The sequence below is a fragment of the Anastrepha ludens genome, chromosome X (assembly GCF_028408465.1).
Source record: "Anastrepha ludens isolate Willacy chromosome X, idAnaLude1.1, whole genome shotgun sequence".
Lineage (NCBI taxonomy): Eukaryota > Metazoa > Arthropoda > Insecta > Diptera > Tephritidae > Anastrepha > Anastrepha ludens.
The window spans coordinates 68,463,853-68,482,666 of NC_071503.1; the positions used below are offsets into that span (position 1 = coordinate 68,463,853).

General features: G+C 36.6%; 1 protein-coding gene across 2 annotated transcripts in view; it reads right to left on the bottom strand.

Annotated features, from left to right (window-relative positions):
• Positions 1-15,566, bottom strand: part of LOC128869634 (5'-nucleotidase domain-containing protein 3) — a 65,201-nt gene extending 49,635 nt beyond the window's left edge. Inside the window, exon 1 of one of the 2 annotated variants that reach the window (XM_054112208.1) lies at positions 14,814-15,566. In XM_054112208.1, the coding sequence (XP_053968183.1) occupies positions 14,814-15,156 (343 nt within the window). In that variant the 5' untranslated portion in view covers positions 15,157-15,566. The remainder of the gene's footprint in view (positions 1-14,813) is intronic. The other variant, XM_054112207.1, reaches the window with a different exon arrangement.
• Positions 15,567-18,814: the final 3,248 nt, after the last annotated feature.

The window sequence follows — 18,814 nt, forward strand, 5'->3', positions numbered from 1 at the left end:
CAGTCTTGCTTCTACGTCATCGCCTCGGTCGAATATTCACGCTACGAAGGTTATGATATGTATTTGGTGGGACCAAGTTGGTGTTATTTATTATGAACTGTTAAAACCAAGCGAAACCATCACTGGGGATCGGTATCGACTTCACTTGGTGCGATTGAGCCGAGCACTGCACGAATGATGATGGGCTGTTCACTAGACAGGGTTAGTTTACTGGGCCGGCATCCCTTTGTCGGGAAAAACCTGAGTAATTCCGGTAACTTAGAACCGGCTGCCAAACTTATGTCCGGCATGTGAAGGTACCCTGCATGGACACTAACCACCTATTCACATGCCCTTTAAAACCTACTCATCTAACACCCCTCTCCCTCTGGACCCAACTTGCAACAACAGCATGTTTCCTGGGCCTACCTTTAGATGAGTCCGACGAAGACGACCTATATTACTGCTACAACAACAACAACAACAACAACAGCACTGCGCAAGAAGCGGCCGGAATACGCGGAGAGGCATGAAAAAGTGATTACACAGCATGACAACGCTCGGCCTCACGTTGTCAAACCCGTTAAAACCTACCGGTATTACTACTACTATATACTCACCGGGCTTCTTTACCACTACAACAAAAACAACAATAGCACTGCGCAAGAAGCGGCCGCAATACGCGGACAGGCATGAAAAAGTGATTATACAGCATGACAACGCTCGGCCTAACGTTGCCAAGCCCATTAAAACCTACCTGGAAACACTGAAATGGGATATCCTACCGAACCCGCCATATTCTCCAGATATTGCCCGTCCGATTATCACCTGTTCCGATCGACAAATGGCTTGATACGTGGATAGCTTCAAAAGAAGAATAGTTTTACCGCGACGGTATACGATATCTAATAGGACTATGAATAAGTTCGTGCGGTTTTTTTCGAAATTTGAAACTTTATTGACGTAAAATGGTTACAAATTTAATATTCAAAATATTGTCCATCGCTTACTACTACTTTTTCCCATCTTTCTGGCAATTCACGGATTCCCTTTGTGAAAAATTCGGTCGGTTTTGCCGCAATCCACGAATCGATCCATTTTTTGACTTCATCGTAATTACGGAAGTGCTGGTCAGCCAGGCCATGTTGCATCGATCGGAAGAGATAGTAATCGGATGGCGCAAGGTCTGGACTATACGGCGGGTGGGGTAGGACATCCCACTTGAGCGTTTCTAAGTATGTTTTGACCACTTGTGCAACATGTGGCCGAGCATTGTCATGTTGCAAAATAACTTTGTCGTGTCTATCGGCGTATTGCGACCGTTTTTCTCGCAGTGCTCGGCTCAAACGCATCAATTGTCGTCGGTAGACATCCCCCGTAATCGTTTCATTCGGTTTCAGTAGCTCATAATACACAATACCCAGCTGGTCCCACCAGATACACAGCATAACCTTCAGGCCATGAATATTCTGCGCCGACGTCGATGTTGAAGCATGGCCAGGGTATCCATACGTTGCCCGACGTTTTGGATTGTCGTAATGGACCCACTTTTCATCGCCAGTCACAATTCGATGCAAAAAACCCTTTCTTTTGTGCCGTTGAAGCAGTTGTTCGCATGCCATAAAACGGCGTTCAACGTCTCTTGGCTTCAATTCATACGGCACCCAATGGCCTACCTTTCGGATCATTCCCATGGCTTTTAAACGTTTGGAAATGGTTGATTGATCAACTCCCAAAGTTTTTGCAACCTCTTCTTGCGTTTGAGCCGGATCTTCATCGAGCAATTCCTCCAATTCGGTATCCATGAACTTTGGCGGCGCACCCTCGCGTTCTTCGTCTTCCAAGCCAAAATCACCACTTTTAAAGCGTGCAAACCACTTCTGGCACGTTCGCTCAGATAGAGCATGCTCACCATAAACTTCCACCAAGATACGATGACTTTCGGCTGCTTTTTTCTTCATATTAAAATAATGAAGAAGAATTCCCCGCAAAAACACATTATTTGGCACGAAATTCGACATTTTCAAGTGTGGTAAAAATATTGTTGTTTACGCTTCAAATAAAAAACTTATACTGACGTTTGTGCCTTACGACAGTAGCTCTCCAATGAATGTTTGGAAATGTGGATCGATGGAATAATAATCAAGTTACGCCATCTGTTGTAAAACCGAAACGAACTTATTCATAGTCCTATTACCATAAAGATGGGAAAAAGTAGTAGCCAGTGATGGGCAATACTTTCAATGATTCACTTGTAACCATTTTTTCTGAATAAAGTTGTATTTGCATCAAAAAAGCAGCGAGCACCTAGTTGCGCACCTAATACCTTCGACAGTGTAGCTGGTTGCGAACTTATGAGGGGGTTTTTGAAGCGCGGCCAAAAGCCATCTATGCAGAAAGGAGTTTTACGCAAAAATGATTATTTAATATTTACTAAGATTAAAACAATGATATCTTGCGCATCGCTATTTTTTTAAACCTGAAAGTTTTCTATAAATTCCTAGTAAAAATTTTGAAATTTTGCTGAACATTTGCAGATTTTTTATAAATTTTGTGTTAAGTTTGAAACCTTAGTTTATATGAATTTTACTTTAGTGCGAACCACATTTTTAAAAACAAATAATTGAAATTATGAAATAAGTAAACAAATAGTCACATCTTAACAATATGTGGTGAACACTTTATTTTAACGCTGACTGTATGTATCATAATATATGCACACATATGTATTAAAAAATTTTTTAAATAAAATCTAAATATATCCATCAAATACAAATCCATAAACTGAAAATGCATACAAACATATTTTACTACCAATCAAGTATTAATTATTTATTATTATTATATGTATAAATGTAGATACGAACTATACAATTTCTTATTTATATTCATTTATTATCTTCTATGATGTTTTGTATTGTGTATTTTTAAGGTGTCTGGCAGCACTTCTGCTTGTTGAGATCATACAACATAATTGTTGGTCAATTTTACAAGCTTTGAAATTAAATAGGGTCGGGTTTTATAAAACGTTACATCTACAATTTTAGACAAAGTATAATGACTTCTTTAATAAAACTTGCTCAAGATGTTAGGGAGTGGTTCAGGAGCAACCTTTGTATCTGCCAATTACTCCGGATAATTTGTCCTCGGGAACTTCACTATAGTTAGGCATATTATCATATATAGTTTTCTAAACTTCACTTAAATTCAAAAAATATACACCCACATCCGTGTTTTAGGAAATATTTAGTATAATGTCTATTGCTTTGAAAAAAAGGTTAAAAGGGAGGGTTAAAGGGTTAAAGGAGAGTTAAAGGGTTAAAATTGAAAACCGCACCCTCCGGAGGCTTATAATTTTTAAGTAATTTAATGTTAAAGTTTTGTAATTTAGCGAAAAGTTGGTGTTGCCATACACCTGAAATAAAAACGAAGTTCGTATCCAGAGATGTTCAGTGGAGGGTTGATTGTAAAACTGCAGTATTTTTTGCTGTAATTTTTAATATGTAATATTTTTGAAAATAAAAACATACAACTCATTTAAACTTAAAAACAATGATATTAAGCGTATCACTAAAAAATTATAAAGTAATTAAAAGCCAAAAATTACAGTTTATAGGTGGATTGTATTGCTTCGATCAGTTTTACAAATAGGTCCTCATGCTTTTTATAAATAGATTTTCTCCACAAAAACTCGACTATCTGCAAAACAGATAGGGTGGTCGTAGTTGTCTTTCTTAATAAACTCGTTTCCTTTCAAAAAATAACCCTCATTAGTCCAACTCAGGCTACTCAATCCACAGTATTTTTGTGTAGAACTTTTTTTCGCGTGGGCGGCCTTTGGCCGCGCTTCAAAACAATAACCCTCATCAGTCCAACTCCGGCTACGCAATCCACAGCAGTTTTGCGTAGAACTGTTTTCCGTGTTAAAACCATTGAACCCAAAATTAAAACGTCATATGCGTGTATGTAGTAAGGAAGCAAAATAACCCCCATCCCCATCATTAACACTAAACTCAAATACTTAATTTTTGTTCATATTTTTGTTTTCATTTGCAGGCATCCGGCAACATAATACTGTTGTCATTCCAATCTTCTTCTTATTCGCGCTTAAAATTGGAAAGTGATTGTATGAACAAATGCATTTGCATTTGATTTTAATAAAAATAACTCGAATATAAGGATAAAAATAAGTAAAAACACGCGTGTGGGTATATATTTGGCTGGAATTTAGAACAATGTATATTTGGGAGTTTTTGGCAAACTATAATGTTGTTTTTAATGAAACTTGGTGGAGATGTTAGTGAGGTGTTAAGGAACACTCTTTATAACTTGAAATTATTCGGGAAATAATAATTTTTTAATTATTTGCATTCAAAATGCCCTCGGGAACTTCACTATAATTTGCCACATTACACTCTATATTTTTTAGCATTTCACTAAAATTCACCAAATATATACTCACACGCGTGTTTTTACTGATTTTTATGCTAATATTCTAATTATTTCTATTAAAATTAAATGCAAATTCATTTGCCCATGCAATCACTTTCCAATTTTAAACGCGAATAAGAAGAAGATTGGAATGACAACAGTATGGTGTTGCCGGATGCCTGCAAATGAAAACAAAAATTAAGTACTTGAGTTTAGTAATAATGATGGGGATGGGGGTTATTGTGCCTCCTTACTACATACACGCATATGACGTTTTAATTTTGGGTTCAATGGTTTTAACACGGAAAGGAGTTTTACGCAAAAATACTGTGGATTGCGTAGGCGGAGTTGGACTGATGAGGGTTATTTTTTTGAAGCGCGGCCGAAGGCCACCCACGCGAAAAGGAGTTATATGCAAAACTACTGTGGATTGCGTAGCCGGAGTTGGACTGATGAGGGTTATTTTTTTGAAGCGCGGCCGAAGGCCGCCCACGCCAAAAGGAGTTTTACGCAAAAATACTGTGGATTGCGTAGCCGGAGTTGGACGGATGAGGGTTATTTTTTTGAAGCGCGGCCGAAGGCCCCCCACGCGAAAAGGAGTTTTACGCAAAAATACTGTGGATTGCGTAGCCGGAGTTGGACTGATGAAGGTTATTTTTTTTGAAGCGTGGCCAAAGGCCGCCCACGCGATAACGAGTTCTACGCAAAAATACTGTGTTAATTAATTTTAATTACTTTATTATTTTTTGTGATACGCTTAATATCATTGTTTTTAAGTTTAAATGAAGTGTATGTTTTTATTTGCAAAATTATTTCTCAACTTTAAATTACAGCAAAAAATACTGCAGTTTTACAATGAATCTTCCACTGAACATCCTTGCGTGCGAACTTCGTTTTCATTTCAGGTGTGTGGCAACACCTACTTTTCGCTAAATTACAGAACTTTAACATTAGATTACTTAAAAACTATAAGCCTCCGGCAGGTGCGGTTTTCAGTTTTAAGATGGGGATACCCTCTATCACCGCCCTTTTAATCTCCTAAATATTTCCCTTAAGTTTCGATGAGTTGTATGCTTTTATTTTCAAAAATATTTCTCAATTTTAAATTACAGCAAAAATTTCTGCAGTTTTACAATGAACCTTCCACTGAATATCCCTGCATACGAACTTCGTTTTTATTTCAGGTGTGGCAAATTATAGTAATTTGGCAAATTATAGTGAAGTTACCGAGGGCATTTTGAAAGCAAAGAATTACGAAATTATTTCCCGAATAATTTGGAATTACAAAGATTGCTTCCTAACACCTCTCTAACATCTCCACCAAGTATCATTAATAAAGACGTTATATATATTATATATATATATATATATATAATTGGCGCGTACACCCGTTTTGGGTGTTTGGCCGAGCTCCTCCTCCTATTTGTGGTGCGCGTCTTGATGTTTTTCCACAAATGGAGGGACCTAAAGTTTTAAGTCGACTCCGAACGGCAGATATTTTTATGAGGAGCATTTTCATGGCAGAAATACACTCGGAGGTTTGCCATTGACTGCTGAGGGGCGACCGCTATTAGAAAAATGTTTTTCTCAATTTTGGAGTTTCACCGAGATTCGAACCAACGTACTCTCTGTGAATTCCGAAAGGTAGTCGCGCACCAACCCATTCGGCTACGGCGGCCGCCGTAAATCTGTCAAAAATTGCCCAATATACATTATTGCGAATCCCAGCCGTGTTTTTTCTTATTTTTATACTTATGTATATTCGAAATATTTCCATGAAAATTATATGCAAGTTCATTTACAAATATGATCAGTTTCAATTTTAAACGAGAATAACTATTCATACGAATTGAAAAGAATATAGTGTTGCTGGATGCCTGCAAATGAAAATATGAACAAAAATGAAGTGAGGTACGGTACACTAGACAGAGCTAGTTTATTGGGGCGGCAGTCCTTGGTCGGGAAAAACCCGAGTCATTCCAGTATCGTAGAACCGGTTGTCATGGGAATGAACAAAAATATGAATTATTTAAGTTCAGCGTTGATGATGAGGTAGGGGTTATTGTGCATCCTTACTACACACATGCATTTGACGTTTTAAATTTTGGATTAATGGTTTTAACGCGGAAAGGAGTTCTACGCAAAAATACTGTGGATGGCGGCCGGAGTTGGACTGATGATAGCTATACTTTTGAAGTGCGGCCAAAGGCCGACCACGCGAAAAAAATTTCCAAGTAAAAATACTAAAAACGGCGTAGCCAGGGTTGGACTGATGAGGGTCATTTTCTTGAAGTTTGGCCGAAGGCCGCCCTCGCGGAAAAAAGGGCTAGGACTCCTTACGATGCCCTGTCACTTGTTTTGAGAGAAATATTACGAATTTTCCAATAAAATCAATGAAATTCACAGATGTTGATTTAGTGCTTATTTGGCTTAAACTAGCACCAACACTATTCAGTTAAAAATAGTTTTTAAGTTATTTGTTAATAAAATTTATCTTTTACCTTCACCAAATTTTGATACAATAAGCGCACTTATCACATGTATTTTAATAATATAATTATTAAAACTGTTTAACATACACACACGTTTCTAACACTTATTATTGATATATGTCATAAATTAACAATTTAAATTGCATTTTGAAGTTGCAAACTCCAAATATACCAGCCAAATTAACAATAACTAAAAAGAATCGCTGAAATTGAGTGCTGCCAGAAGCAAAGAAAACAATGTGAACGCGAAATAAAACGAAGCACACACTCTTCTATTAGAATAACGAAATGGTTTTCGCCTTTAGAGCTTTTTTTTAATATAACTTATATATATATATATGTATATGTATCAAATATTAATAATATAGTGAAAATTCCGCTATTTTTATTCCGAATTTTTACCATCAGCGCTTTTTTTTTGTTAAATAAAACATATATACATATATGTATGTATAAACAAATATATCAGATATTAATAATAGTGAAAATTTCAAATTATAAATCGCGCGATTTTTTATTCCAAATTTTCGCCTGCGGCGCTGTTTTTTTTTAAATCAAATACATATATGTATATATCTATACTATAAAGGTGAATGTCTGTACGTTGTCCGCGCATCACTACGAAACGACAACACCAAATGACGTAAAAATTTTTATACATTCATATTTTCACCCAGTGAAGGTTATAGACATGTTTTTATGATGGAACTCCCTTCTCACAACCCCCAAGCCTCACCACTACTCTCATTCTTCACTAATAATCGAATATTTGCTTAAATTTAATCTAAACAATCTTAGTTTTTCCTATTTCCCACTATTTATAGCACACTCTAGACTTCATAATCCGCATAGGCTGTTCAACTATGACCCAAATGCAAAGTTCAAAAACGGTTTGAGATAGAAAATTAATAAAAATAATTTTGCTTGATATTTTTCTGATTGGTTGTTTTGATTTTATTCAACGAGGCATAGCAACGGATGTCGGGTAAAAGCATTTAAAATTACATTCGAAATTCAGTTTCAGAGACAGGAAGGTGAATTATTTACTATTTCAGACTTGGCGTGCTAAAAATAAATTCATTAAAATAATACCTGAAAAAAGCGTTCGAGTCAACCAAATAACTGGAATGAAAAATTATATATATATAGATATATGAATGTATATAACGCTATTGTCTCATTTCTACAAAAGTTTTCAAAATATGAGACTTTTATTTACTCCATGCAGATTCGTTTCACGAGATCACAATATGCCGACAAGAAAAAAATCTACATTATCAAGACAATCCACTGGGGCAAAAAGAAAGAAAGATGCAAGATCAAACGAGAGTGAACAACAACACGAAAACAGACTTTAATGCTTGAGAGAAAGAAGAAGAGACATGGAGAACGCTGAAACAAAAACGGATCGTGAAAATAGGTTACAAGAAACTATAGAGCGTATACATGTCTTAAAAAATCGTCAAATTACATGATAGCGCCATACTCGGATGGAACAAGATCGTATGGCACTTCTTGCATCACGCAGAGATTTTAATTTTGATCTGCATAATGCAGCTTTTAATTACGACCCAACGTTGGACTTAAGTTCACATCCAAATATTACTATTGGTCTAATGGATGTGATATGTTCACATTGTAATGCAAAAAAAATTCTAAATGAAGCTCCAGGAATGTGTTGCTGCAACGGGAAGGTGTCGCTACCAACACTTCGACATCCACCTGAGCCGTTATTAAGTTTGACGTCAGGAATGTCTGACGAGTATAAACGTTTTCTACAAGATATTCGCAAATACAACTCTCGGAGCAACAAAAGTAATAACGGAAGCAGGATACATGCCGACGTTTAAAATTCAGGGACAAGTGTATCATCAAGCGGGATCATTGTTACCTGAACCGGATCCAAAACCCACAGTTTTTGCAAATATATTTCACAGGAAATAGCGACATTCAGACAAATCAACGGTGTGGCAATATTCCAGGTGTGAATCGTGAAATTGTTGGAGCATGGCAACAAATGATACACGAAAGAAATAACTTAGTCCGCATGTTAGAAATTATGGTAGACCAGACTTATTTATTACTTTCACATGTAATCCAACAAAGTGGGATGAAATTGAATCGCTTTTGCTTCCTGGACAAAATGCTGCAGACAGACCTGATTTAATAGCGAGAGTTTTCAAACAAAAACTTACAAAACTGATGGATACGATCGTCAAATTGAAAGTATACGGTGATGTCCGATGCTTCATGTATGCAATAGAGTGGCAAAAATTAGGATTACCACATGCACATATACTCATCTGGCTTAAAGAAAAAATTGTAGACAATGTAGACAAAATTATCTCAGCTGAAATATCAAACGAGGAAACATCCTCTTTTATTCCAAATTGTTAGCAAAAACATGATCCACGGTCCTTGCGGAGCATTAAATCCCCCTTCACCATGCATGAAAGATGGACAGTGCACGAAAAGATATCCGCGTGCATTTTTACTCGAGACTCAAACTGGACAAGATGGCTACCCCACATACAGAAGACGGAGGACATGAAGCAATTGTTAAAATAAAACAAAGAGAAGTGCAAGTTAACAACAAATGGGTCGTTCCATACACTCCTTTGCTTGCAAAAACGTTTCAGGCTCACATTAACGTAGAGTATTGCAATTCTGTAAAATCTATTAAAAATATATGCAAGTACATTAACAAAGGAAGCGACATGGCAATGTTTGGAGTAACGAACGAAAATGTTGAAATAACTCTATTTCAAATGGGGCGGTACATTTTGAGTAACGAAGCTGTGTGGAGCATTTTAAACTTTCCAATACATGACCGTCACCCGACTGTTGTTCATCTTGCTGTACACTTGGAAAACGGCCAAAGAATCACATTCACAGCTCAAAATGCTGCACACCTAGCAGCTGATCCACCAAACACCACACTAACAGCTTTTTTTTAATTATGCAATGAGGACCGCTTTGCCAAGACACTACTTTATCCAGAAGTTCCTCAGTATTACACGTGGAATGCATCACGAAAACAATTTTATCAGAGGAAACAAGGCGCTATAGTACCTGGAACAACAGCAAGGAAGAGCGACGCTCTAGGCAGAGTATACACGGTCCATCCTAACAATGCCGAGTGCTTTTACTTGCGGATGCTACTGCATGTTGTGAAGGGTCCTCCATTGTTTGAACATATACGCACTGTCGAATGTGATATTTCCACGTATCGTCAAGCATGCCAGAAACTGGGACTTCTAGAAGATGATCAACATTGGGACACAGCACTGTCAGAAGCATCTGTTATATCGATGCCCAACCAAATGCGCCTTTTATTTGCGATTATTTTAACAACCTGTGCACCATCTGCTCCAATGGCATTGTGGAAGAAACATCGTGATTCTTTGAGCGAAGATTATCTGCTGCTATCACGCAGAGTTGCTAATAATCCCGACTTGCAGATTTGAATTGTACAATAAAGCCTTAATCGACATTGAAAACACGTGTATGGCAATTCTTAACAAGCCTCTAGAACAACTTGGCCTTACTTCATCACCACGCGACGATAGAGATCTAACTAATTCTGATGTTCTACATGAGATGAATTTCAATCAAGATGAACTCTCCAGATTTGTGGAAAGCAACAAACCTCTTCTCATTGAAGATCAGAAAGCAGCATTAAATCTCATTGTTAATAGGATTTCAAGCAATGAAGGGGGCATTTTCTTTCTTGACACTTCGGGAGGCACAGGAAAAACTTTTTTAATTACCCTCATCCTTGCAGAAGTGAGAAAAACAGGCAATATTGCTCTTGCTGTCGCACCATCAGGTGGAAGAACTGCTCATTCAGCTCTTAAATTACCGCTCAATCTTTCGGCAACTGATACTCCCATTTGCAACATCAAAAAGAACTCTGGGCAGGCAATTGTTCTCAGAATGTGCAAAATAATTATTTGGGATGAATGCACAATGGCGAACAAAAAAGCACTAGATGCTTTGGATAGAACTGTGCAAGACTTGAGAGGCAAGGAAACAACGATGGGAGGAGACAAGTTAAAAAATTGACTCTTTCAACAAATATGCGTGTTCGTTTGCAAGGCGATGAGGCCTCACGAGAATTTTCAAATGAGCTTCTGCAAATTGGGGAAGGAACTTTTATGAATACACCAGGCAATTACTCCGCAACATTCCCCCGAGACATTTTGCAATTTTGTCGAATCGGTTGAGGAAAATATTCAAAACGTATTTCGGGACATCAATGAAAATTTCGAAAATCATATATGGCTTCGTGAGAGAGCAATTTTAGCACCGCGAAATGTCCAAGTAGCCTTAACATCATTATCCAGGACAAACTGCTAGGAGCTGTAACAACGTACAAGTCCATTGACACTGTAATTGATGAAGACCAAGCCGTCCTGTAGAGTTTCTCAACTCGCTTGAATTATCGAGAATGCCGCCCCATCAACTTTTTCTAAAGGTTGGGTCCCTGATTATGATGCTAAGAAACTTGAGACCACCGAAATTGTGCAAGGGAACTCGATTGACGGTAAAGAATTTACATGCAAATATAATTAAAGCAACAATTATGTCTGGCAAATCAGCAGGTGAAGATGTCTTCATACCTTGAATTCTCTTAATTCCATCAGATATGCCTTTTGAGTTTAAAAGACTTCAATTTCCCGTTCGTCTTGCTTTTGCAATGACCATTAATAAGGCACAAGGTCGCAGGAATGTCAAGAAATGCTACAAAGTAATACAGCAAAGCTGTGTTATGTCTTTTATATAGTTTTGCAAATCCTTTATTAACATAGAAGTGGAGATAATGTAATACTTGTGCTTATTGTAATATTATGGTTATTAATAAAAAATTATTTTCTATGAAATTATTGTTTGTAATTCTTTTATATACATCCTAAGTCTCTCAAAACTACTCCTACGCGAGCGGGGCCGCGGGTTAAAGCTAGTATTAAATATTAATGACGTATTTCTGTTTTAAATAAAATATATGTATAAATATATGTATATATATATATCAAATATTAATATTTGATATTTTTTCGAATAAAATATAAACATATCGCACTTGTTACGTTAAAGCGTAACAACTCAAAATTTCCAAATTTTAGTTTTTTGCAAGAAAACAATGTACAGTGGTCATTTCTACACACTGTAAAAATCGTTCAGTGGTTTGTCTAGTATTTCGTTAAAAAAACCGTTATGCCTCTCTCTTTGTTTTCAGAATGACTTCTTTTGTCTCAATTAAAGAGTTACATTTTTAGTTGTCTGCAAGTGTTTGAACAAATTTGTGTCACATAAAGTGTAACATTTTGAATTGTGCCTGTTTACAACCAAACGGTTTGTTTAAAATATAAAAAACACACTGTAAAAATCGTTCAGTGGTTTGTCTAGTATTTCGTTAAAAAAACCGTTATGCCTCTCTCTTTGTTTTCAGAATGACTTCTTTTGTCTCAATTAAAGAGTTACATTTTTAGTTGTCTGCAAGTGTTTGAACAAATTTGTGTCACATAAAGTGTAACATTTTGAATTGTGCCTGTTTACAACCAAACGGTTTGTTTAAAATATACCACTAAGTGTATAAAAAAATTTCAGGAAAAGAGTAACAACTCAAAAATTTGTTATTTTAACGCAACTACTAAACAAATAAGAATGAAGCAACCGTTATATTGTTTTTAATGATATTTCCGTGCAATTAATTACATATTTTTTTCCTTGTAATATATTATTAATATTTACGGAAACAGTTTTTCGTCTCTACTGAAAATGTTCAGATTTTGAGTTGTTACGCTTTAACGTAACAAGTGCGATATATATTATATATGTATGAAATATTAATAAATAACTTTTTTTTGTTTGAATACAAATCTAAATACACCCACCAAATACAAATCCGTAAACTCAAAATGCATACAATCAAACATACTTTACTAAAAATCAAGCATTAATATATATACAGTTAGTAACAGAAGTAAGTATATACCGGACACGTTTTCAATTCTCCCCCCATCGATTCCTTCAAACATCCTAAGTTATAACAAAATTGTGTTTGATTTACCTGAATGATATGCAAAAATCATATTTAATGCAAATAATGACAAGATTTTAAAAAGGAACAAAATTATAGCTTTTTATATTAAACTTTATAAAAATTCATGTCTCAAAAGTAGGTACACAGTTCATCATATTATTAATTTGTGAAATAAAAAATATAATTAAAATCAAATCCTAGTATTTGGTAGGATAACCATTAGACTTTACAAACGCTTTAAGTCGTGATGGCATTGATTTCACCAAGTTTTCAGTTACAGCTGGTGGTATTTTATTCCATTCCTCTTGAAGGACGTTGTTCAGTTGTTCCTTATTTCTAATCGAATATTTACGTATTTGCCGCTTTAAATGCTCCCATAAATGTTCGATTGGGTTGGTATCCGGGGACTGTGGCGGTGTTTTCAGCTATTTTCGCACATTGTACTATATAACAGCCACTCTCGTACAATGTTGGATGTGTGCTGGGGGTCATTATCCTGCAGGAAGATAAACGTTCCTCCAAGGCCTAATTTCGTAGCTCTTTCTTTTAAATTATTTTTCAAACCATTTAAATAGCCATATCGGTCCATAATATTTTCCATAAATACCAAGTTTACAACCCTGTTCGCAGCCATACATCCCCAAACCATCACAGAGCTCCCTCCAAGCTTCACAGTGCCGGTCATATTGTTTGGATCCAATTCCGCGTTAACTTTTCTCCAAACTTTTTAACGGCCATCAGATCCCCAGATACTCAACTTACACTCATCAGAAAATATGGCTTGGTTCCAAAACGTTTGGTCTGATTTTTCATGATCTTCTGCGAATGAAATCCGTTTACTCCGATTGACACTACTCAAGAAGGCCTTTTTCCTAACATTGCGCCCATGATAACCAGCACTATGCAAAATCCGGCGAATAGTTTGGGTGGTAAATTGTTTTCCAGTCTCATTTTCAACTTCAGATTTCAATTTGGGCGCACTTAATTTGGGGTTTGTCCTGATTTTCCGTACGACTAAGCTTTTTTCTCTGGGGCTTAAGAGCTATGGACGCCCACAACGCTCTTTATTAGTGGTGCTTCCCGCACTTTTATATTTATTCACAATCTTTAGAACTGTAGCAAAACTCCTATCTATCAAACGACCGATTTCTCGCAATGATTTATGTTCCTTGTGATATTTTATAATCAGTTTTTTTAAATCATCAGAAAGCAATTTTCCTCTTCGTGCCATTACTAAAAATGTCGCAAAAATTAATACAAAACTTACTTCCATAAATTTTTATACACACTTTAATTATTTCCTTTTAATAGTTTTAACTTTTTTAATCAATACGTAAAAATAGATGTTATGCTAACTGAACAATCGTTTGCTGTATACTTACTTTTGTGACATAAATTTCGCTAGCATCAAAGACAAAGCAAAGCGTGGAGAACGGTACCTAAAATTTACAGCTAAATTAAGGCTCATATGAAAGCTTATCCCAGTACCCAATTACCATGTGTAAAATATTTTGATTACATATTAAGGCAAGCGTTAGTGTCAAACAATTCCATAAATCAGGCTCCTGTATACTTATTTGTTACTAACTGTATGATATAAATATATGAAATAAACAGGAAAATTTTGTAATTCTATTCATTTATTATCTTCTAAAATTGTTTATTTATAAGATGTCTGGCAGCACTTCTGCTTGTTGAAATAACCAAAATAGGAGAATTTTTGTTCAATTTTACAAATTTTGAAATCAAATAACTTAAAAACTATAACCCCGCGCCAGGTGATGTTTTCACTTTTAGGAAGTAACCCTTTTTTTAAATTCATGGTGCATTATATGGAAATTTTCCCTATGTAAGTAAATATTTACACTTAAATTTCTCCTTTGTCAATCCATATAGCAATTCAAAGTCGGCGACAGTTTGTGGTTTGCTTCCCAGCCTGTGTTGAGATCTAGAATCAGTATAGCAAGCATCAAGCGAAGTGTGAGATGATTGGACATTGGCTGTTGTACTACATGTGCGAATATTATATGAATGTAGTAAATTTATATGCCGGCTTACAAGAGGTATTCTACTTCGATATTGATACCGTATCGAAGGAGCACTTTTTGGTTTGCTAACATTTTGTGTTGTATGCGTATATTTAGTAAGTGGGTCATAACGATGGCCCGCGCGCGAAATAACGCCACGTAATGTGCACAACGAAATCATTATTATTTATATTAGTTCAAACCATCAGTCCGTTTTTCACTTTTAAGGAAAATCTCCGGGTACGGTTTCGGGTTATTGTATCCAAGTAAGTGATCCAATCCAAAAAATTGAACACTACCTTGCAGTTACTGGTGCAAATTTCAATTTGAAATCAAATATTCGAGATCTGTGCACTGTTTTTTTGTGGGAAATATTAGGCCCTTTCCAATGAAATTCACAGGAAATGTTTTATTAAAATTAAGACCACCGCTATTTAGTTAATAATAGATCTAAAAATATTTGAGCGTTAATCTTTCTTCTCTTTAGTCACCAAATCTTTATATAATCTTATCACACATTTTTTTATTATTGTAAGATCTTTTTCTTAAGATCTACCCTACACACATGTGTCAAACACTTAACATCCGGTACAATAAGGCCCTTCGCACACGGGTCGTGTCGTCATCGGCACTTCATAATTTTTTAATATACCGCGCACAATGCATCTAGCTATACCAAAGTACGAGTTGTCAATATGTTCCAGGGAGAAGGAGGGCCGCGGAAGAGAGCAGGGAATTTGTCTCCGGTACTGACGACACACTTTGCGCTTCTTATTCTTATTTCCAATCTTAAATCAATTTTTGATAGTTGCTCATTCGTTCTCTTCTTTTGTGGAAAAAAGTAATGAGATCTGTGTTGGTTTTCAACCGAATGGAAGAAATCAAGGATGACAAACATCTGAACGCTGAAGTAGGCATGATTTAAAAAATTTATGTAGCATGTTTATGTTGAATTCTAATTTTTCCCCTCATTTCTAGATATTCAAGTTAATTTAAAGTTAATTATTTTTTTAATTTTTTTTATTCATGTAAAAAAATGTATACATATTTACATGTAAATACAAAAAAAAAACAAATTTATTTAACCAGCTTGCGTTCTTCATTGAGAAACTTTTGCGGACGCTCATTGCTTTACATGTTAGCGTGTTTTAGAATATATCCGAACCAGAAGATGCTAAAGTAGTAAACGTGAAAATGTTGCTGAAAACAATTTTGCCCGTGTGACCGCGAATGAAACATGAAAAGAGAATTTCCAGTGTCTCCCTTCCAGATGTCTCTGTGTGTATTGCTGAAAACAGTGAACACCGTACGCAGTCCCTTACCGCAGCCCCTAACGAGCTCATAAACTCATACCCTGACAAAAACTGCTTTCTTTTAATTACATATTTACACAATACATCGGTTTGTGTGTGTATGTGTTTGGTTGTATCTACACAATGTTACCATTGATATTTTTGCTTACACACTTTTTCACACATCCGCGTAATCATTTACAATTTTTCATTGTTTAATAAACCAAAGCCAAAAACCAACAAATGCAAATAGTTCATTTATCTATAATTAACATCATTCAACGATGTTTTTAAGTTATTTTAATAAAAATTATAATTTTTCTAAGTTTATTTTTTAAATGATTTCGAAATGTACTGCTTGGCAACACTGAGTGGTGAGAGAGCAATCAGCTGAAAGGGTTTTACGGGAATTTTTAAATATCGTGAAATAAAATCTACGATACTTCGATACGGAAGGAAGGAATTTTTCATTTACAAGGGGTCATCATTAGTTTGATCGTAACAGTTGACGGGGCCTGCGTTTACGTCGTTTACTGTTTTCAGCATAAATTGGCAGTATGTCTTATTTATCGGAGGAGAAATAAAAGAAAAAGAAGGCACAGGGTGCATCCGTACTTTAGGAATAACCCAAACAACAGATTATTCATTGTCACGAGGGAGTTGTAAAAGTTTCAGACATTTAAATACAGGAGCATGTAGAAAATGTGAAACCGGCTATTCAAAACCACAATACTAACATGCGCGAATGCACTAGACCGCAGGAAGGGATTATGATTACGCTAAGGCAAATATCATTCGTATTGAGATTTTGATGTGGTGGGCGGAGTACAAGAAGGTGTGGATTTCTCAACCCTACTCCACAGGTAAAGCAGTGCGTGCAGGATATTTGACGTCTCTGATGTACGCTGCATGTTTGCTTTGACGAGAGCAAGTAGCTGACGACCCGTGACCGGGTCGCCGTTCTAACACATATGTGCAAAAACGAAGCGTACGCACATATTGTCGCATCCGCTATGATGACGATGCGACACGTGTGCGCAGGCCCTAAATCATATATATGAATTACACTAGAGGTTTTCACACTGAGCTCGTTGCTTTGTTACTTGCAGCTTTACATAGATTTTGTTTATGTAAGTCCAACGAAAACGCCTAACCTTAGGCAAATCTGTTAAAGGTGGTGATATTAGACCAACAACGGCAACTTGTTGTTTATTAGAAACTCAACACAAAAAAAGTAGAGAGTCCTGACATCCTATTGTAAATGATGAAATAATAAAACGGTCTCAAGGCTAATCTATTAAAGGTTGCCTGATTGGATTAGCTGACGTTTTTTTTCTTTACCGTGTAAATTCGGAAGCCAGCACAAAATTAAATGACGTAAAGCAGTTCCATTTGCACTATCGTCATATGTTCCTAACTTCATATGAAGTCCAAAGTCCTTTTCTTTTACTTTCTACTTCCTTTCATCGAGACATTCTATTGTAGAAAACGTTGTTGTTGGTCTAGTGCCACCACCTTTATTTGATTCGCCTTGGCCTAAACTTTCATCTACACCGTATATACATATATTATGATAAAAACCTCTGTAATAAAAATCAAGAATGATAGAGAAAGAGGCTGCTTCTTTCGAATTCGCTGTGCCGTAAGAGTGGATGGATTAACAAGCAAAAGGAAGGGGAATTACTTTTTTGTGAAGGAGAAAAGCAGGCGAAAGCAATGGAAGCAACCAAACACAAGAAATAATACGCACTCATCCACACTTTCTTGTAACGGCGTCTTCCGAAAAAATCGCGGATTTGCATTTGGAAGCTCTATATTAATTTGTGCACAATTTAACAAACGGCACTTCCTTTTCATCACTTTGATTACTATAAATCTCACATACCACAATATTACCAAACCATTTACTGAATTTTCACAAACAGGTAATTTTTCCTACTATTTTTAGTTTTGTATCAGATTTATCAAAATCGCGAAATCGCCGGGTGACACACGTACTTGCTTCGTGTCACACATACTTGTTGTCGGCTTTTGCATGCTGAAAATCAAAAATTTTAGATTTTCTCGCTTTGCATGACCGTGTCGCAGTTCGCGTTTGCGGGCAAGCGTCTTGCACCCGACACGCACACATATAAACTGCTGGATATGCATGCATGAGCGTGCTCGGGAGCTAAACGTTTGACAATCAAATTTTCATTTCACCGCACCATTAGCATGCGCGACTAAAGCGATTCGACTTGCCCAGCCTAATGTATCGTATCCCACCCGCAATCTCTCCTCACAGGAGCAAACCCTTGCAGCACGTTTGCTCCAAATACTTCTCTTCAGGGTTGACGTTGAACCCAACTTTGCACCAGAGGTATTTGACTGTTGCTTACAAACGGCTCCACCCGAGCTCCATCTCAGGTAGGTGCAATAAGTGCGACGGGTGGTGCCATTGTAAGACCTGTTCAGGCCTTAAGAGTCACAGGGAGTGGTCTACAAGGTATGGCCACGTGTTGCTCCCGCCATCAGGCGGCCGCTGCCTCAGCGGCGACACCGTCCTCA